General features: G+C 51.1%; 1 protein-coding gene across 1 annotated transcript; it reads right to left on the bottom strand.

The window, feature by feature from the left end:
* On the bottom strand, window positions 1–18496 carry CYS1 (cystin 1). Its single transcript, XM_032497016.1, has 3 exons — window positions 18077–18496; window positions 4539–4594; window positions 1–2113 (listed from the first exon to the last, which is right to left on the bottom strand). Exons 1-3 carry the CDS (start codon window positions 18411–18413, stop codon window positions 2060–2062), a joined length of 447 nt encoding a protein of 148 aa, XP_032352907.1. The 5' UTR covers window positions 18414–18496; the 3' UTR covers window positions 1–2059.
* Between the last annotated feature and the right edge of the window lie 2390 nt (window positions 18497–20886).

Consider the following 20886-nt stretch of genomic DNA (forward strand, 5'->3'; position numbering starts at 1 on the left):
TGTGACTTCTTAGCTTTGATGAAGTGCATTCACCTTGACATGACATAGACTGTAAGGACATGAAGAATTTCTTACACTTTCATCTCATTATGGGTTTTATGAGGTTGCCACTGGAAAGTGCAAGGTATCGTCTTTCTCACTGAACGTGTTCCATTTTACCAAATTAGTGATGGAAAATTGTAACTATAAATTAATGATGTAAAATTACAAACATTTTACATCATTAAATTCAAGGCCTGACTTAATGGTAAGAAATTTTGAACTTCTTTTAAAAGAAGTACTTGTATTATTAAAATAGTAATGGCTTTAATCTTTATATCAAAAGAAATGGTTTGGGCTTAGATGAGAAATAGATTTCTTTGGGGAGGTTCTGAGCAAACCCTCAGAGATGGAAGGTGCCCTGACTCTGAAGTTAAAATCTCCCAGCTGTGGTTCTGATCAAACGCAGTCTTGTCAAGTCATAGAGGTTCGTGAAAACAGCCATGTGGCCATTTTGGCCACAGCCCTGTGGGTCTGGGAGCAGTACCAAGTGGCTGGTTCTCGGTTTCTGAGATGCTCTTGGATTTGCAGGTGATGCCAGGGAGGCCAATATGTTGGTGGCAAACATGAGACGAGCTGAGACCTATTCTGGCTGGGGGGAAGCGACTGTCCCCTCCATGCCCCCATGTACCGACGTCCTCACCAGCTGCTCCGCGGACCTGGCCTCCCAAATGCTCTGACCGCTCGCCACCCTGAGCTTTCCCAGAGCAGCCACTCTGGGCCCAGGGCACAAGCCTGCCTTCCAGTCAGGCTGTGGTTCTCCTTCAGGCCCTGCCTGACTCACGTGACTGGATGGCTAGAAGGCCTTCTCATCTGTCAGCTCGGAATGTCTTAAGGCTCTCCCGCCTCATGCTGTGATTTGCTACCTTCTCCCGTTGGGAAGAGCAGGCGGCCCTGAAGACCCTTTCCCAGTGGGGCTGCTGCTCACCCTCAGCAGGGAAGGCAGTCCTGTGCCCCGGGGTGGGGGTGGGGGGAACAGCAGAGACCAGGGAAGCCTGGGATTGTGTCATCCTGGATGACCCGAGATGGGAGCGCCTGAAGAGCCTGCAGGACTCACCTTCTAGAGAAAGAAACTGAGGCCCAGAGAGGGAGAGTGCCTGCGAGTTAGTGCAACAGGGAGGATCGGAACTGGGGTCTCCGGTTCCCATGCCACCATACCCACTGCAGGGGCAGGGCCTCTCTCAGGGGAGGTAGGTGGGCTGTGGCTCTGAGCAGCCTCCAGCGTCGGGGAAGGAAGAGTCAGCCAGGCTTAAAGCTCAGACTGGGATCCAGCAGCCTGGGGTCCTCACCTGGGAGCTGCTTAGAAATGCAGGCTCTCTGGCCCCCGCCCCAGACCCACAGAATCAGAATCTGCATTTCAACAACTTCTCCCGGTAATTCATTTGCAGAACCTGGGTTGACCCCCTACAGCTGGGGAGAGCAGACCTCCTGGGTGTGCCCTCCAGAGGGGAAGCTTCCTGAGATGCTGCAGGACGTGGGTGAGAGGCCCTAGGGCATCCTGTCTGAGCCACACTCAGCTAATGAGCCTTCTTCGGATCCAGTGGTGAGTGGGTCGTCAGAAAGGGGAAACATTTCAAGATCCAGGAGAACCTTGTAGACAGGCCCTCTGCAGAGACCAGGGTCGGGGGCAGGGATCTGGTAGATCAGCTGCCCACGTACCTGTGGGGCGGCACCTGCACCTTCCTTCTGGCCTGGGTCTGCACAGCTGACCACCTCTTGCCAGCAAGTGTGATGGCCAGTTGCCAGCCACATCCAGGACCGTCTGAATCTGGATTTGAAAAGGCCAGTAGTGAAAGATCCAGGAGGAACTGCATGTTGGAGATGGCTCAGCTCCAGTGAGCCACGGGCGGGGCAGGGGGATGTGCGCCCCCAGCCCAGGTTCCTAAGAGCCCCTCATCAGGTGGGGCGGGGTCTGGGAGGAGCGGCGCTTTGGCTGGGGGGTGACTCGCGGCTGCTGCCCTGCCCGGCTCAGCTGCAGAACTCCTGCTCGATGCTGGCCATCAGCTCCTCCTCGGACTGGTCATACGTGATGGCCAACTGCCTCTTGGGCCTCGTGTAGCAGCTGTCTGGGGCTCTGTGGGTGAGAAACACAGACACGGTGTCAGGAGGTAAGATGGTACCTTCTAACTCAGTATCTCTCCTGAACAACCACAGCGGCCCCTGCATGGAACTCTGATCCATCCTAGTACCCAAACTGAAAACCTTGGCCCTGGGGACACTCAGTCTCTTCCGTGAGCAGCCCTTGCCTGCGTCTCTGCTTTTATCTCCCTGGCATGATCCACCTTACCCTACAACGCAGCCAGGGCCTGCAGTGTGTAAGAGTGAGGGCCCCGGGGTGGAGAGACCTTGTTTCAATCCCAGCTCTGCCACGAACTAGCTCAGTGACATTTTTTTTTTTTTCTCTCAAGTGGAGCTGTATTCCTAAGTTCATTCTGAGGCATAAATAAGATAATGTGTGTGCAGCATGTGACACCAAATCTTGCATCCTGCATAGCCCTCAGCAAAGTGAGCTGTGTTGAGATAGCCATTTGCCTGACATATCCCTGTGCCTGCACCCTTGGGGGTCTCACAGGAGCTGCTTCTGCTACAGGACAGGATGGGGCATCAGGATCCTGGCCACCCCGCAGCCCTCTCTCTGGGCAGTGTACCCACCAGCCCGGACCTGGCTGCCCATCTCCTCTCTGGCTTTCTGGACTTTGTTGGGACTTTGGGGTGGTGTTCACAGGGTGCCCCCAAACTTCCCTGTCCTTTAGGCTGCCCCATGGTGGTGGCAACCTGTGCCTGGCCCTGGCCTGGCCCCCGATAGCACCTTTGACAGGTGGGCGGGTGTGGAGCCTGGGCCAGGTTGGGTGCTACCAGCTGGAGGGGCTGCCTCTGAAGCAGGTGCAAAGCCTGCAGCTCCCAAGACGGTCGGGAGAGTTAGGCCAGAGCTGCCCACTGCCAGGTACGGGACAGTGACCTCCCTCCTGCCAGCCGGAGACCTGCTGCTGTGTGAGCCTGGGGGCTGGGCTGGACGCTCTCTAGGCCCATCTGATCACTGCCGTCATGCTCCTGACTGACGTTCAGAGAACAGCCTCCAGGATCCTGTCTGTTCTCCCGGGATGCAGAGCTGGAGCTGGACTCTGGGCCACGGGACTGTCACCGAGGGGCGTGTGCAGCCTAACGGGCCCCCCAGCACCGAACAGGAAGGATGAGGGTCTAACAGTGGGACTCCACCTCCGCGTGCCCAGGAATGACACGTGCCTCCTGCACAGCTCCGCTGGGGTCACCAGGCCAGCCCCCTCTTTGTAGTGGGGGAGAAATGCCTTGCCCCTGGTCACACAGCGACCTGCCTGCAGCAGATCCTCCTCACCTGTCGCATGGGCTCAGCAAGGCCTTTCCTGCCGGGCACCCGACACTCCCTGCAGATGGGACACCGGGGAGAACGGGGTGGAGGGGGTAGGACTGGGGGGGGAGGCTGACAGGAGTGGCCCCCTGGTTGGCGTTGCAGCCACAGCAGGCGGGGATCCATTTGGCTTCACGCCACCCTGGCCTGTCTGACAGGCAACACTGTGTCTGCCAGCGGCCCTGGGGGAGCCTGGAGACCCAAATGGGGTCTCCCCCTACTTGAGGAGGGAAACACAACATCAAAAAGAACGGATGGATACTAAGGGACTGAGAGTCAAGAAATGGATCATTGTTTAAATTATAATTCACTATGTCAGAGATCCCTGAAGTCATATATTTAAAAAAAAAAAAGATCACTTCTCTCCCAGAAGAGAGAGCTGCAGACTCACGTGCTACATGGGGCCTGAGTCATCTATGCTGTCTGTTGTGTCTAGAATTTACTACCCCTTTGACTTTGGGCAGATCACACCTTGGAGCTCAGTCTACTCATTGGGAAGATGGAGGCTGGCCCGGGGCCTGGCTTCCAGGAGGCATCCCACCAGCACGGGCAGAATAAATAGCGAGTGAATTTCAGCAGCAGCTGCAGACAGAAGGCTCCAGAATCCCTGTTTCCCCTCCACAGGCCAGAATTTTCACAGCTTTCCAAACCAATGATCTCAAGCACCACAGTCACCTGCATCCCAGGGACCAGATCACTGTGACCCCATTAGAGATGAGAGAGCCAAGGGCCCAAGGTAATTGCAGCTCAGCCTCCTGGTGCTGGCTGCTCCTGAGGCCCCAGAATCCTCATGAGCATGAGGCCCAGGGCCGTGCAGACAGAGAAGGCCTGGCCTCTGGGCCTGGGGTCCTCAGCTGACACTTTCCGGGAATTTTAAGTGTATTTCCCTGCTATCGCTGTGATGAGACAATGGGGGCACCCCTGTCACCCCTCTAGGCTGTAAACTCCAGAAGGATAAGGACTGTGCCGCATTGACAGATGGGCCACTGCATACAGATGGACCGAATGAGGGCGGGGGTGGAGATGAGAGGACGGGGTGGGAGGTGGGGGAAGGGGAGGCTTGGGGGCGGGGTAGCTGTGACTTCTGCCAGGGATGTGCTTCCCCCATACTTACTCGGAGGAGGCACTGCTGTTCCCTGGGTGGTCTTCGGTGCTCTGTTTTGGGGACACCTTGAGAAGGACAAGAGGAAGAGACATCAGAAGGTTGTCAGTGGTGCAGCTTGCCTTTGCTCTGACTTTCTGCTGACAGATGGTGGCCACCGCGTTCAACTCGGGACCAAATAAACCAGAGCTGGGAAGCGGAAAGCCTGTGCTCTCTAGTTCACCCACCTATTTTACGGGGGAAAAGCTGAGGCTGGGAGAGGCGAGTGACTAACAAAGCTGACACCAAGAGACTCCCTGCCTCCCAGCAGCTACCTGGCCAGCATGCCCCCATCTCTCGCTCTAGGAGTGGAGGTCTTGATCTCCATCTAAGCACTGTCTGGCAGCCTGCCCTGCTGCTCTGCTGCACCTCCTCCAAATCCAAGGTGCCCAGATATCACACTACTGTCTGCAAACTCTTCCAATGGTCTATGCCTGTCCCGTGCCAGCGCCACTGTCTCAGTTACCGCAGCTTAGAAGCCTGGACTCCTCCTGGTTCTTTGCACTTCCATGTATATGTATTGCAGTTAGCTTGTCCCCCTTGGGGATTTTGTTGGGGTTAAATTAATGTACAGATCATTTTAGGGGCGCTTGTTCTCTTTACAATAGTAAGTCTTCCGATTTATAAACAGGGAATATTTCTGCATTCATTTAGGATTTCTCTAGTGTCTTTTAAGAAGTCTTATCATTTTCCCGGCAGAGAGCATGCGTGTCTCTTTTTAGACCAGTTCCCAGATACTTGATGTTATCTTTTTTAAAATAAAATTTTACTTTCTACCTGCTTGTTTCTGCATGAAACAATATACTTGAAATACACATTGTGTTTGTCAGTCTTCCTAAACTCTCTTATTAGTCTTAATAACTTATTTATAGATTCTTTTTGGACTTCCTTTGCTCCTGCTCACATTATCTGGAAATAATAGCCATTTGGTTTCTCCCTTTCTGGTCCTTATGCATTTTCCCCCGAGCCCTTCTGCACTGGCTAGGACTTCCAGTACTATCTTGAAAAGAAATTATGATAACAGGCATTTTTGTCTTATTCCTGAATGGAAACAGAAGGTTCCCGTTGTTTCAAAAGTAATTCTAGGTCTGCTGTGGCCTCTTCTCAAGCTCTCAGGATTGAGATCCTTTATCAGATCCTAGTCTCTCTGTGCTGTGCGCAGGTCATTTCCTCAGCTCTGTCTTCCAGGGCACTGATCCTGTCTTCACCTCTCTCTAATCTCCTGTTAACCATCAGCATCTTTAATTTTGTTTATTGTATTTTCCATTTCTACAAGTTCTATTTGGCTCCTTCTAAAACATCCTGGGCCACTTTCTAGAGGTCCTTGTCCTTTACAGGTATTTCCCTTAAACAAAATAAACATAGTTGATCATAATCTGTATCTGGGAATCCAAATAACTGAAGTCTTCATTGGTCTACTTTTGTTGTCTATTGTTTTAGTTTTCACTTGGTTCTCTGGGTGGTTGGTGATTTTTTTATTGTTTGATGCTCATTATCCTTGAAAACTCTCTGTGATTGTTCTCTGAGACCTGGGATGAACAGGACTTCTCCAGAGAGGACATGCATTTGCTTTGTCCAGGCACCAGGGGGCACTCCTGGTCTGGGACCACTTGAAATTAAATCCATGCGTTCAGGTATTGTGGACCACCTAGGTGATGGGAACTGGGGCTGCAAACCTAAGAGGCAGCTAGATGGAGGCTTTTCTACCCTCCTGCACTGTTCTGTGCGGTGACACCTTTCCTTGCAGTCTCCCGAGGGTCTTGGATTTATGAGGCGGGATCTCCTACTTCCCTTCCCTACTGCCTTACTTCCATCAGGCCCTAAATTCTGTTCCCTTCAGTCTTGGACACCATCAGACCCAAAGCTCAAGGTCACCTGGGGCAAATGCAGCCCAATGTCTCATCTACCTCTCTGGATTTTGCCTTTCTTAGACCTGGGCTGATAATTCCTCACTATCTCATCAGCTACTTAGCACTTGAATGACATCCTGACCACATTAATTTTATCCAGTATATTAAGTTGTTTTCAGCAGAGGGGTTTGTCTCATAACCTTCCTCACCGTGATCCCCAGGTAAGGCACGTGAGGGCATTGTGGATGCTGGTCTTGGACCCATGAAGCTGAGCAAGGCCACAGCCCAGCCGGATGCCACCCTACCTTGTGCACAAGACCCCCCACTGGCACAAGCAGAGCCCTAGAGGATAGAGTGCAGCTGTCCAGAACCCAGTCTTCAAGGAGCTCACAGCTCATGGGGAGAGATAGAAAAATGAAATGCAATGCCATGTAATAAATTCTATAACTGAGTTATAAAGTGCTGGGAGAGCCAGTGGGAGGGAAAACCAACTCTGAGTGGAAAAAACATCATCGGAGGCTGCCAAGAAGAGTGACAACAGTGACACTTAAGCTGGAGTTCTGAAAGATTAGAGGTTTACCAGGTGGAAAGGAGTGGAAGGGCACATCAGTAAGGAACAGCACATGCAAATGCACAGAGTCGTCAAAGAAGTATTTATTTATCAACTGCTACAAGCCCTGCCATGTGCCGTGTTCTATTACCCATAGAGGATAGGATCCCTGGCCAGAGCAGCTCACAGCTGGGCAGGAAAAACTGGCACGACGACACTACTGGAGAAGAACCCAGGGTCAGACCCTGTGGCATGAGCTACAAGTGCTGCAGGTCATCAGACACCGTGGTTAAGACGACAAATCAAACCCACACGCCTGCTTCTCGCTTTCACCCCAAATCCTTGGGAATGACAGAAGAGGTCATGAGCAAACAAACAAACAAAACAAACCCCACGAATCTCTAACAGTACTGCAGAACCAGAGAGTAGGAGGGGGGATGATGGAAGACAGTCTGGGCTAGATTGATGGAGGAGACCACAGCCCCCAACACACACATGAGGGGACTGCTGGACAGAGCAGCAGCTTTGGGGCTCCAAGTTCAGAGGTGATGGATGCTGGAGCAGTAGAAGGCCTTGGGGCAAGGGTCAGAGAGGAGGGACCTGCTTGTGCGAAGGGCAGGGCAGGGAGGCGTGTCCCCCAGGCTGGGGCAGGAGCGGCAGGGTAGCATGGGTGGCCGCTGACACCAGGAAGCAGAGGAAACTTCCCAGGCCACTGACGATGGCCACACCCCCCAGGAGCACATCGTGACCCTCCTCCAGGACAAGTGGAGGCAGGAACCCAACTCATCCATTCAAAGAATTAAACCTGAGAAAAGAGTTATCAGAGAAGACTAAAATGACTTTAAAAGGAGAATGATTCATAACCTCAGCCAAACACGAATAAGCTGTTGTGAAGAATAACCAGCTAAAGATTTTGGAAATGACACATACGATGGAAGAAAGTAAAATCTCAGTAGATGGTCTGAGTAGTAAACTAGACACAGCTGAAGAGAAAATCAATTACCTGGAAGATCAAAGTAAGAGATCCTCTCTGGAAGCAACACAAAAAGACAAAGAAATGGGAGAACATCAGACTTTGACACAATTTGAAAACCGACTATACTTCATAAAAATAAACAAAAATAAAGTTATCTCACAGGTTAAAAAAAAAGAAATGGGAGAGAGAAAATACAAATCCTAAATAAACTATTCATCAATAGTCTTATTCTGACTTATTCTGCAGGCACTGGGGAGGGTTAAATGTTTGGTTTTTTCCTTTTACTAGTAGAGCAACATAAACTTTCCCATCGTGCTCCCTCCGCACAGAACCCTACGCTGCCAGTAGACAGGATCGGGCTTTTGCCCCCAGAGGAAGCTGCTTGCATTCTCTCAAAATCCTCTTTTAAAGTCTCCCTCCATCCTCCAATTCTGAGGCTTAGTCCCAGGGATTAATCAATCACTGGGTGTTTACTCAACACCCCGGTGTGCCCAGTGCTGCGTCAGCTGCCATGGGGACACACACCCTCTGCTCTCAAGGGGCAATGTCACTAGAGCAGTAGGTCTCAGACACACTAACAATCAGCAAAATAACAGGAGCCCAGAGTCAGGGGCTATAAACATCTGTGTAGCCGCAGAGGGGTGGCGGGATGACAGTCCTGAGCGAGAATTCTGAAAAGGACAGATTGAGCTCTGCCCCAGCAGCGGTGTGATTCTGGGCAGCGTCCCTAACCTTTCTATGGAGCAGTTTTCTCATCTGCAAAACAAGTTTACTGTGAGATTTTGAACATGATTACCAAATGCTTGGCACTTAATAAGTATTCACTAAGTATCAGCTATTGTCATTCCTGTCACATGCCATGTTATATGCTCTGCTGTCTCTAATAACCTGTGAACATTAGTTAATCCTCCCCAACAAGACTTTTTTACCCCCCAAGTTTACCAGTCCCAAGCTGGGCACATAAAAAACACGAAATAGTTCCTGAATTGAACTGAATGTCAAGTTGACGGGTAGCTATAACCTTGGGTTTATCTATGTAACAGTTGGCATAACAGAGTAAAAATAGCATAACACGGAAAAGGGTTCAGATATCAGTTCTGCCATTTAATAAAGATGTGCCTTTGGGTGAGCTGCAAGGCTCTGTGAGCCTGGGTTTATGCATCTGTGTAACAGGGACTTGGCCTTCAGGGCTGCAGTGAGATTATCTATCTGTCTGTCTGTCTGTCTGATCCTTAATATAATGCCTGTTGTGTAAGTGACCAGTAAACACCACTGTGGACATCTGAACCAACGTCTGGTCCAGAGCAGCCTCTGACACAGCCCTGCTGGAAGGCAACCCGCAGGCATAAAGGCGAGAGCCCAGGGAAGGTCTTGGTCTTCGAGGCATGAGGGATTCCAGAACATCACTTTCTTCCCTGAGAAACCAGTTCTGCTGTGTTTCTAGGGAAGCATTAGTGAGTGGTGGTAAACAAAAGCAAGCCGACCCTGGGTGTCCTGCCACACAGGCCCTGCGGGGTGGGCTGTGGAAGCCAGCCAGCTGCTGCGATGCTTGCACACGCTGGCTGCTCAGCAAAGCAGGGCCTCGTCCCAAGGACGCCTGCAGAGCTGGCGGGGGCTGCTGGCGGCTGGTGGCCCTGCGGCGGGGAGTCAGTATTCAGGGCATCCTTCTGTGAATACTCACAGCGCCTTTGGGGAGTGTGAAGATGAAGAGGAGATGACTCCCAGGTCAGCAAGGAGTGTGCATGGGGCAGAGGGACAGAAAGTGGGCATGGGGGATGAAGGCAGGAGAGGAGGGCCAGTCACACGCACACATACGTGTCCACACACACTCACCTCCACCGCATCCTGAAGCAGCCCGTTCCAGCTCGGGCAGCTCAGACTACCTGACAATTCTTTTTAATTTCTTTTTATTTAAAAGAAAATTAATTGTGGTAAGAATACACATAACCTAAAATGTACCATCTTAACCATTTTTAAGCATACAATTTGGTATTAAGTACATTCATGTTGTGCAAGCAATCTCACAAACTCTTTTCATCTTGCAAGACTGAATTTCTGCCCCCATTAGACAAGTCTCACCCCCGAGCCCCAGGCAGCCATCGTTCTCCTTTGTGTTCTACGAAACCTGCTCCTTTAGACACCTCACCTGAGTGGAATCTACAATGTTTGTCCACCTTTGTCTGGCTTATTTCACTCAGCGTAACTCCCTCAAGGTTCATCCATGTTGTAGCCTGTGTCAGAGTTTCCTTCCTCTTCAAAGCTGAATAATATTCCACTGTATGTATATACCGTGTTTTGTTTATCCATTCATCTGTCAAGGGACACTTGGGTTGCTTCCACTTTTTGGCTATTGTGAACAATGCTCCTATAGACACAGGGGCACAGATTTCTCTCTGAGATTCTGCTTTTAATTCTCTTGGGGACACAGGGAAGTTCTCTCATGTTATATCGACACCAACGTGCCTCCCTGTAGTTTTCAGTCACTGGGCGTGGTTATAGTCTCAGAGGCAACATAGAAGAAAAGTAATACTTTTATTACCCGACCATCCTCCAGCTATTTTTTATGAAGTCATCCAGTAGGGACGCTAGTTCCCTCTTGTGTGTTTCTGCTGGAACCAGCTTTTGCTATCACCTGCTGGGGCTTTTTCTTTCATCACCAGATTTTGTAAGTGTTGTTGCAGATTTTGTAAGTGTTGTTACAGATACAGTTTCTCCCATCAGGAGGGCAACTGAGTGGAAGAGCACAAGATTGGACTCAAACATTTGCATAATCAGCCCGGTTTCCACTTCTGTGCGCTGCTCTGCTCACTACTACCGGGGACAGGCTGCATCACGTCCACCTCGTACGTGGACTGTACACCCAAAAGCCACATTCAAACGGAAAGCCATGCTCTCTCTTTTATAATTTCCCTGATGGCTCAGTTCTATCTTTCATTTTTTTTTTTTTTACCTGTGTTTCCATGCCTGCGACTTGAATATGTGGTCCTTCCTCTCGTCAATTTGTTTAAGTCTTTAACTTGACTTTCTCAGATGCAAAATGCGTTAGACACCCTCCTAGGAATACAGCCTGCTGAAGCTGCGCATGGGAGCTTGGATGAAAAGCAAAGACACAGCAGCCCCTGGTGGCCGCCCCCTGCCTAGTGCAGACACAGCTCCCGCCACCAGCCAGCTGGCCGCCAGCCTGCCTGCCTCTCAGGGTCTGCAGGACAGACACCTGGACCCTGGGGAGGCCCCGGCGCCTGGGCTGGGGCCGTGGGAACCCGGCCGAGCTCAGGGTGAGCGTGTGACCTGTCATCACTCGAGATCCTAGGGAGGCTTTGAAAAACCACATCACAGCTGAATGAGAAGCAGAAAACACACGAAGGATTGAATAAGATGATTTTTCAAAGGCTCCTCTGACTCTTAAAACTAGGAGTTTTTGAGAAAAGTAACTATCAGCAGTTAATTTTTAGAAAATCCACAAGTAACAAGAAATTACATGGACACAACGTTTTATCACCTCATAAAGCACGTTCGTGTGCATTTTCCCACAGCAGCCAGATTCTTGTGCCCGAGGCAGATGGCCTGGCATGGATCCTGGCCCTGCCAGGGACTTGGGCAGTCACCCTTCTGGGCCCCCAAGGCCTTGGATGTAAATGAGAAGGTAGCCTGGGCGCTCTCTGAGGTCCCTCCAGCTCCAGCAACCTGTGATTCTCCCACTGCAGTGGGATCTGAACTGGTGGCCTTGGGCTGGGGGCTGCCTCCGCGCTGGTGATGGCTGCTGGCATTTAGGTGCATAAGAACCTCGGTCTGCACAGACCACTGCTGACCCTCATCACCAGAGTCCAGCTCAGCCTCATCCTGGGCCCTGTGGGAACTCAAAGCTCCTGTGCCAGGAAAGCCCCCGCCCACGTCTCTCCAGGCAGCATCTCTCCAGGCAGTGACGTCCCGGTCCACTTCCCCACACCCCACACTCAGCAGCAGTCCCTGAGGCCTGGCATCAGGCTAGGTGCTGGGAGCCTCTGCTTCGACCACGGACAGAGCCAGCAGTCCCGGAACCACGGAGGGAGGGAGCCCTGTGAGGTCACACCTCCTACCCCACCTGCAGGCAAATGCATGGAGCACTCTGAAATCTCACTGTTTCTGTGCATCTCCCAAGAGTCCTCCTCCTGCTCCCTGGTGTTCTCCAGGGCTCCAGCTCAGGACTCCCCTCCAGCCACGTGCGTGCTCTCCCCCTGTCTGCCCCCCTAGATGCTAAGGCTCAGAGTTCCACACCAGCTCCAACCGGTTCCTACAGTGGATGTGAGTTTCTGACAGCCCATGGAACTTGTCTGCCTCACATCCCAAAACCAACCTGCACAACACAGCATCAGTATCAACTCCACTACATCAGCAAGAAACCTTGGCGCCTTTCTAGAAACTCACCTTCCCTTGTTACCACACCCAGCGTACCTCGCCTTCTCCCACCTCCCTTGCCTGGATTTCTGCAGCGTCTCCCACCTGGGCACCCCGCTCCCTGCGTGGTCCCCTCTCATGCCCCTCCCTCCTGCCACCACTTGTCTTTCTAAACACCGGCTGGGGCGGAGACACGAGGAATCCATCAGTGGGCGTCTGGAGAAGGGAACTAAGGAAAGGTGGGGACAGGGAGGAAGGGAAGCTGTCCTTTAAGTGTACTTCTTACAATTTTCCTCATGTGCATGTATATTACCTATTCTGATTTTTTAAATAAACATGTAAAAATGAAAAACACAGAAAACTTCTACTTGCTCCCCACTGCCCACAGGATAAAGTTCAACCCCTCAGCCCAGAAGGTTGTGAAATCATGATGCAGACCAATCTCGTTGCTTTTTGCATCCGTCCACCATCACCTTGCTGCCCAAACATTACGGAAGGCACACTGTTCTCCTGAAGCACATTTGTCCCTCTGGGGTTTTCCACATGCTGCTCGCTCTGGATGGGATGCTCCCTCCTTTATCATCCGCTGGAAAACTACTGATCCTTTAGAACCAACTCAGATGTCAGGTGTTCTCAGATAGGAAGACTTCTGCCTCGGCTGGGGTTCTTCACCTCCTCCTCCCACTTACTCCACTGCACGATGAATGATGAGTGCTCGTTTACACCAGCCTCCCCAACACAGGATGAGACTTCAGGTGTCAGCACTATGTTTACTCTTTAGTGTGTCCTAGGTCGATCAAATATCGCTTACTGCCACTTAAATGTGTGTTCTTTGCTGTAGATCTGAATAGAGACAGATGTAACTGTCTTCCAAATAGTGGCTTTTTTTTTTCCCCCCAGAAAGTCCATTGTATTATCCATCCACTTTCAAATCCCTGTGGTAGATCTGCTTTTCAGCCATGTAATCATTCTGACTGCCTGTTTTCCCCTTCGCATCCCACAGCAGGTATGAGCCAGGATCACTGTGAAGCCCTGGCTGATGATAACAGGCAAAAAAGAGTGACCCCCACCCTCCTTTGCTAGAGCCAAATGGAACCTTTGCAAAAATGGTGGACAATGGATTCCTTCAGGCTAAGGAGAAGACAGATAATGAACTTCCCTTGATCTTGAGTGACTTGGATTTATTAGGCAGAGGAGGGGGAAAGTCTGCATTATCACCTGTTAGTAAAAATACTGAATTTATGTAGACTGGATTGGATCAAAATTTCCTCTTTAAAGGTGTCCTTGAATTTCACTAGCATGTGTAATCCCCGAAACTTCTTTTATCTAGCCCATTCTATGACTGCGATTTTATGGTTAATTCAGTACCCTTAACAGAGTCATATTTATGGCTCCCCACCTACCACTGCACTGTAAAAAGAACCTTCCTAAAAGTGCTGGCCACTCTCCAGTTCTCCATCAACTCTGGCCCACCAGGATTCCCCCACTGCTCCACGGAAGGGGCTCTGACCAAGGGCGCCAGGGGCCTCCAGGTCATCACACCCACCGGACAGCTCTCAGGCTTCATCTCGCATGTCCATCAAGCAGCATTTACAAGAGCTGGCCACTTCCTCCTTCTTCACATGCTTTCCTCCCTTGGCTTCCAGACCCCACATCCTCTTGGTTTTCTTCCCCTTTACAGGCTGTCCCCTCATCGTCTCTACCCCTGAACAAGGTCACACACGCAAACACCCAGAGCAGAGCCTGGCACGCCGTCAGTGGGATAGTTACGTGTTAGCGGGCATCATCATTACTGGTGATCTGATCTAATCGCCACCCTCCTATGTTCTAAGGACTCCCCAGAGCATTAACTCCAAACCCAACCTCTCCCCTGAAGGCCAAACTCTTGTAAAGGTCCTTTCACCTGACAGCTCTACAGAGATGTCTAACACGCATCTCAGACGTAACATATTCAAAACCAAGTTCCTGATTAACAATACCCCACACCTGCCCCTTCCCCATTTCCCATCTCATTTAACGGCAACTATATCCTTCTAGCTGCTCAAGCCAAACACTCTGGGGTCTACTTTGACTCCTTTCCCACACACCCCACAGCTAATCCACTGGTAAATTGGCTGTCTCTATCTGTAATCCAGGTCCATAAGCCAACCAGCCCTCACCACTTCCCTCACTAGCATCCTGGTCCACACCAATCCCTCTTCTCACCTGGATGACTGCAGAAGCATCCCAACTCTGCTCCCAGCTTTGGCCCCGCCACCCCATCCCAGTCGGTCTTCAACATGGCAGCCAGGGTGAGCTGTAACACCAACCAGATCGTGTCATCCGCTGTTCAAAGCCCTCCAGCATTTTTCACCTCATTCAAAGTAAAAGCCAGGGCCTTACGGTGGCCACAAGGCTCGCCACGCTCTGCCCAGGCATCAGGCCACTGCCCTGTCTCCCACGGCTCTGCCCTGCTCCCTCCACTCCGGCCACACTGCCCAGCTCACGGCTCTGTCAGCACAACCTCCAGGCTCCACCCCAGGGCCTCCGACTCACTGACCCCTCGTGCCCACAGAAGCACCGCTGGCCCTAGCCTTCTTCACGTCTTTGCCCAGACACCTCCTCCTCAGTAACACCTGGGTTATCACTGATTTAAAATGACAACCCGGGCCTGCTTCTGCTCTCCCAACCCCTGTTGCTTTTTTGCTCTTTATATTTTATTTTGTGCACTGTTGGACCTATATGACCAGGATCTTAGCAGAGGTTTTGTCTGTTTGGTTTACTGATGTATAACCAGCATCTGGAACAGAACCTGTCCCACGTAGGTGCTCAAAAGTATACGTTGAATGGATAGATCAATATGAGACTGAACGTTTTTCTAATCAAGAGTCCACTGATTGGCAGAGATACTGCTGCATTTAAAAAAATCACAGTTTGATTAAATAACTTAATGAAAGACAAATCCAAGCCCTTAACTTTTTACACATAGTTTTCCCACCCTAAATAGTTTTCAGTTTCAAAATCCCACTAAAATACTGTTGATTTTAAAGTTCCACTGACTTTGGGAAAGGAATTCTGCCTTGGGCACCTAAGACTGCATAGGCACAAGTTGAAAATTAATCCAGAACAGTGATAGGAGACGGTTTAGTGAATTACAGTACATGAACTTGATGGAAACTTTCACGTTCATTAAAGTCATAATTAAGAATATTATGCAGCAACATGAAAAGCTGCTTGTGAGACAGTTTAAGTACAGAAGTTCAAGACAGAATGTTATAATTCGGTGACACGTGTCTTAAAGAGAACAAAAGAAATGAAAGCAGCTCTGAGACCCACATACTCACTTAAAATATTAGCTGCAATTATTTTTGAACATAGTCAAGTGTAATACATAATATTCAGAATCAGAGATCATAACAGACAGAGCAGATGATTCAGAGATACACATAATCAGTCCCTAAGAAATTCTAATCAACAGTGGTTAAAATTTTTAAATGTGCGTATTTAAAGGGGTAATTTCACTTGAGTCTGATATTCTCTTAGGAAAAATACCTCTCCCCTCCAACATGTTAGATAGTTATGAACCTAAGGAAGGTTTTCTTCCTTCCTTCCTAAAGAAATTTAAAACAGTGTTATCTATATGCTCAGTCAGGCTTTTTCTCTGTCCTTGGGAACATCATTTCTAACATTCTGAAGAAGGGCCAACTTCTACTTATACGTTTCGATATTGATTCATCAAAATCCCAATTTTTTTGTGAGCCCGAGGTGTCTTGTTAACTAAGAGTCTTGTAAAACATGCAACTGACAGAGACTCAATTCAAGGATGTAATCTATAAAGCAAAGAAGCATAAACCCCACACCTGGCCATACAGGCAGTTAACCTGCTGGCCCACGAACTTTACAGCCAGGACTCTAAGAGACTTTAGTCTTTTTACTTTGTCTCCCCAGACCTGAAAAAAAATGAACTGGACTCAAGCTTCCTTACAGCTCTAATAATCTAGGATTCTAGGATTCATTCAGGAAACATTTGCGGTACAGAAGATACATACAGTCCACATCCAAAACAGCAACCACATCTGGCTGATTTTACCTCCTCATCTTTCTCGACTCCATCTCCCCCTCAGTCCCAGTCCTCTCACTGCACTGCTTCACTCGGGACCTGCTCATCTGGACCACTGAAGTAGTCCCCAGTTGGTCATCTTGCCCCTAGTCTTACTCTGCCAAGTTCATCCTCCCATGGCTGTTGGCCCAACCTTCCTAAAACACAAAATGTCACTCCCCTAATCCTTCAAAGATACCCATGGCTTTTATGGTAAAGTCCAAACTCCTTAGCATCGAGCTCCTAGCATGCATGTCCGTAGCATCTCTAGCACCTAGAGTGAAGCCAGGCACACAACAGATGCTCAAACAATACCTGAGAAATGACTGAAAGAAGGAGAAAGGCAGCCCCTGCTCCCTAGGAGTCCCTATGTCACCCAGCCAATCAGTGTGGGGGGATCCAGTCTTTGTTTTCTCCTGATTTTTGTTTCTGAAGTTGCCAAAACACTTGAAAACTGAAAACTAAGAGATTGCTTCCATGCTACCTCAGAATTTCCTCTGAATTTCTCAACTGTTTATCCATGTTTAGGGTTATGTAACTGAACACTGATGTAATCTTAAAGGAATCTTGTTATATAATTCGGTCCCACTTGCTGCTCACTTGGAGAGGGTAGCAGGCGATGGGCGGGAGGACACAGGAGGAAGGCTCTGCACTGTTTGGGTTGGACCAGTCCTTTCCACCCCCCCTCCCTTCCCCGCCACCTCACTGAGGAGCTTCCAGGATTCTACTGCTTGGTGGCTGCCCCAGAAGACACTTCCCTCAGGTCCCCAGCAGTTGTTAAGCAAAGCCTGTGGGACTCCAGGGAAGGGAGGACTGCCTTGGACATCCTCCTCAAGCCCAGGAGCTGATATTGAAGATCTTGCTCATTCAGTTCTGCTGGAGTAAAGACTGTTGCCAAACGAGAGTGCTCATTTTTATTGTTTTTCTATAACAGCAGGGATGTTATTACAAGTGTTCTGGAAGAGAGAAGAGGGAAGCCAAAAAGAGATCGCATAGTATCTTAAAAATAGCCAGTAGTATGCGAATTGCTTGACCACAAGGCAGAGATCCTGACGGGTCTGACTCGCGGGGACTTTGTAACCACTGTTTGGCTACCAGTCCCACCTCTTAGCACCCTCCTCCAACAGTGTCTGAGGGAATGGCCAAGGGGCAGGTACCTGAGAGCCAGGTAGCACCCCTGGCCAGCTCCCACCTATGCTGGAAGGAGCCACAGTTTCAAAAGGAATAAAAGGCGAGCTCTGGCCAGAAGAAAGCCCGAGAGACGCATTTCTGCCCAGGGATGTCTGTCCCCCTGCCCTTGAAGGCTGCTCTCAGCACCCACATCCCCCCACCCCCAACCGGAGGCAGTTAGACCTGCACCCAGAGGACTCAGGGAGGGAGAAAATCAGAGGGGGAGTTCGCGCAGGAGAGGCCGCGCGACCAGCTGGGTTCGGGGACAGCGAGACGGGGGGGGGGGGGGGGGGTGACACACAGGGCACCGGGCAGGCCGGGGGAGCCTGGCAGGGACTGGAGGCGGTCGGAGGAAGGCAGCGAGCAGCGCGAGAGCCGCGGGACGCTGGCGGGGCTGGGGGCAGGGCGGGGGCTCCGCAGACACGGTGCGCGGGGTGCGGGCCGGCGGGGAGGGCGCTCCGGGGCAGGAGCCGGCTCGGCGGCCCCAACGGCTCCGCGGGCTCCGACACTCACCGGGCTCCCGGCGCCGGCTGCGGGTCGGGGCCGCGCCGGGCCTCGCGGGGTCAGCTCCCCGGGGCCCCAGGCCGCCGACTCGGCCAGCAGCTGGTCCAGCAGGCGCAAGGTTTCGTCCCCGCCGTCGGGGGGCGCCGCGGGGCCGGGGCCGGCCGCCTCCTCTGCCGCCTCCGCCGCCGCCTCCCGGTCCTCCTCCCGGGCCGCCGCCGCCGCCGCCGCCGAGCCCTGGCGGCCCGGTCCCGCCCTCTGGGGCTGCCCCACCGGGCCCCGCTGGGCGGCTGTCAGGGCTGCGCAGCCGCCTCAGCGCGCGGCCGCTCCGGCTGCTGCCGCTGCCCATGGCGCGCCCGCCGAGCAGGCCCGCCGCACGGCGGGAGCTCGGCCCGGGGCGGGGACGCGGGAGGGGGCGCGGCCGGGCGCCGGGTGCGGACCTGGGCGGCGGGGGGAAGTCGAGGGGAGACGAGATCCCGGCTCTGGGATGCGGTTAGGGGCGGGGATGCGAACCCGGGCCTGAGGGAGGGGCGAAGCCACGGGAGCGGGAAGCGCAGGCCCTGGTGTCGGGGTGGGGGAACGAGACCCCGGGGTAGGGCAGCGTGGGAGGGGGCGGAGGGGGCGGCGGGGGCTGGAGGACGAGATCCCGCGGCGGCGACCCGGGTACTGACCCCGGCCTGGAGCCGGGGCGAGATCGGGGATGAGGGCTCTGGGGAAGCGGGCGGCCAGGGGCGGGGGCGCGGACCCTCGGCTGTGGGAAGTGGGGCGGGCAGCGAGAGCTGGGCGCGGGGTCACTGGATGGGGGGCGATGGCACTCGGCGCTGCGCCCGCTCCTATTCCGTCTCCTCCCCTCTTCCCGCCTCCTGTCCCGCCCCTCCTTGGGGGTCCTCGCTCCCCGACCCTCCGGGTCCTGCTGCCTGGAAGAACCGAAAACACTGGGGCTCCTACAGGTCCTCGGGAGAACTCGGGTTGCGCTTTTTGTTCTTTCATATAAAGCACGCCCAAGGCCAGCACCCCCAGACAGGCCTAAGTGGGGTGATGTCTGCGGAGATGACTGCACAGCCCGGCCCTCTCCGAGTTTACAGGGCGGTGGGGAGTCACCTCTCCGAGACTCCTATTCCTCAGATGTGAAGTTGGAGGAAGGGGCCAGACGGTAGAAACACCTTTGCGGACGGAGTAAGATAATGAAGGTGCAGGGCCTCGCACTCTTAAATTTCTGCCTTCTCTCCCCAGCAGTGACAGACCTCAGACAGGACATAAGGAGGAGGGGAGCGATGATTCTTCTGACCGGAATGCCCCCTCCAGCCTGTCCACGAGGCAGCCGGCATTGGGCAGTGAAGGGCCCTGGGCTTCCCTTCCTTCTGCTCTGCCCTAAAGGAGATCTGGCGCCGGAAGGCCAGGCCTCATTAAAAACCGTCATCAAAAACGGAACCACTTTGGGGAAAGAGAAAATTTAAAAGGAGACAGGGAAAGCATTCTCTTCCTCTAAGGAAAAAGCCGATAGGTGCTGATCATTATTAATTCTAGCTTTTGGTGAATGGATAAAAAGGAAAGAAAGAAAAATGCTCATTATGTTTAAGCAGAGCAATCCCCGAATAAGAACAAGAAACAGGCCAAAGCTAATTGAAACCTAGTGGCGTTATTGTTGGTCGCGCTTGCATTTTATTTAAGACTTGGTTTCTCTCACTCCCTCAAAACCTAACCCTTGCAAAGGAGGACACTTCAAATATCCAGGGTTTAACTCACATATCTTGACATTAACCCAAATCCAGGCAGGATTGCAGAATAATTGTTAAAATGAAATTGTTAAAATAAAATGTTAAACTTTCCCATCCATAGACTTGAAATTTTACTATTTTATTACTTCAGGAGTAGGCATTAAAAACTTTATGCCTGGGGGGAGGGTATAGTTCAAATGGTAGAGCACATGCTTAGCATGCATGAGGTCCTGGGTTCAATCCCCAGTACCTCTTCTAAAAATAAATAAATAAACCCAATTACTTCCCTCCCCCCTCAAAAACAAAACAAAACAAAAAACAAAACTGAAAACCTTTATGCCTAAGAAAATGGAATAAATCTGGGATTCAAGTCCATATCCATTTGTATTATTATCAAGAGACCAGAGAAATATTTATAACTTTTCTTCCTTTTTTATTTTTTTGACATGCTGTCTTAACCATCCAGATGTAGAATATGGGCCAGATACATTATTTGATGTCATTTGGGTGTTCTGAGTCCACAGATGTGTCCAATTTGGAAGCTGTTGATATAAGCTTTCTCTTTAAGAAAACAAATCTCATCTTGAAATTCTTTAAGCCTGGGGAAAAAATCTTCAGATGGGAAAAGACATTTTTCCTGTACTAAGTTCAACTAAGTTTAATCATTTAAAGCAAAACATGTTTTACTTCTGCCTAAGTAGAGTCTAGTCATGTGACTCATAGTTTAAATATATCCAGAGCTCCCTGTGTTCACCTCCCAGGGCAATTGATCTCTCTGACCGCTCTTGATTCCAATCATGTTTCCCCAGACTTGTCTGACTCGCTTGGCTTCAGTGAGCGGAACTGCCAAAGCCTGTATTCTTTCCACTCTGGGAATGTGTTTAAAATCAGCTACATTTAGAGACCTGGCTTCCATCTCTTCGTGTGAAAAACCCAGATTGATTCTATTAGAAGCTTCCCATAACAACTGAGCAACCTAAGCTTTCCCACATGACCAAATGCCGCCTGAGATCATCTCTAGAAATAAACAAAAATCTCTTTGTCTCAAAGGGTTGGCAAAGTCCTGGGAATATTGGAACATTGAAAGTGGGGTCTGATCCCTCT

Source organism: Camelus ferus, chromosome 15, assembly GCF_009834535.1.
Source record: "Camelus ferus isolate YT-003-E chromosome 15, BCGSAC_Cfer_1.0, whole genome shotgun sequence".
NCBI classification, from domain to species: domain Eukaryota; kingdom Metazoa; phylum Chordata; class Mammalia; order Artiodactyla; family Camelidae; genus Camelus; species Camelus ferus.

What these genes read in the sequence shown, in the direction of transcription:
- CYS1 (XM_032497016.1), bottom strand. Translation starts at nt 18,413, where the DNA reads ATGGGCAGCGGCAGCAGCCGGAGCGGCCGCGCGCTGAGGCGGCTGCGC. An exon ending in CAGCCGGCGCCGGGAGCCCG is followed by an intron (nt 4,595 to 18,076) that starts GTGAGTGTCGGA and finishes GTCCTTCTCAAG; the next exon opens with GTGTCCCCAAAACAGAGCAC. An exon ending in AACAGCAGTGCCTCCTCCGA is followed by an intron (nt 2,114 to 4,538) that starts GTAAGTATGGGG and finishes TCTCACCCACAG; the next exon opens with AGCCCCAGACAGCTGCTACA.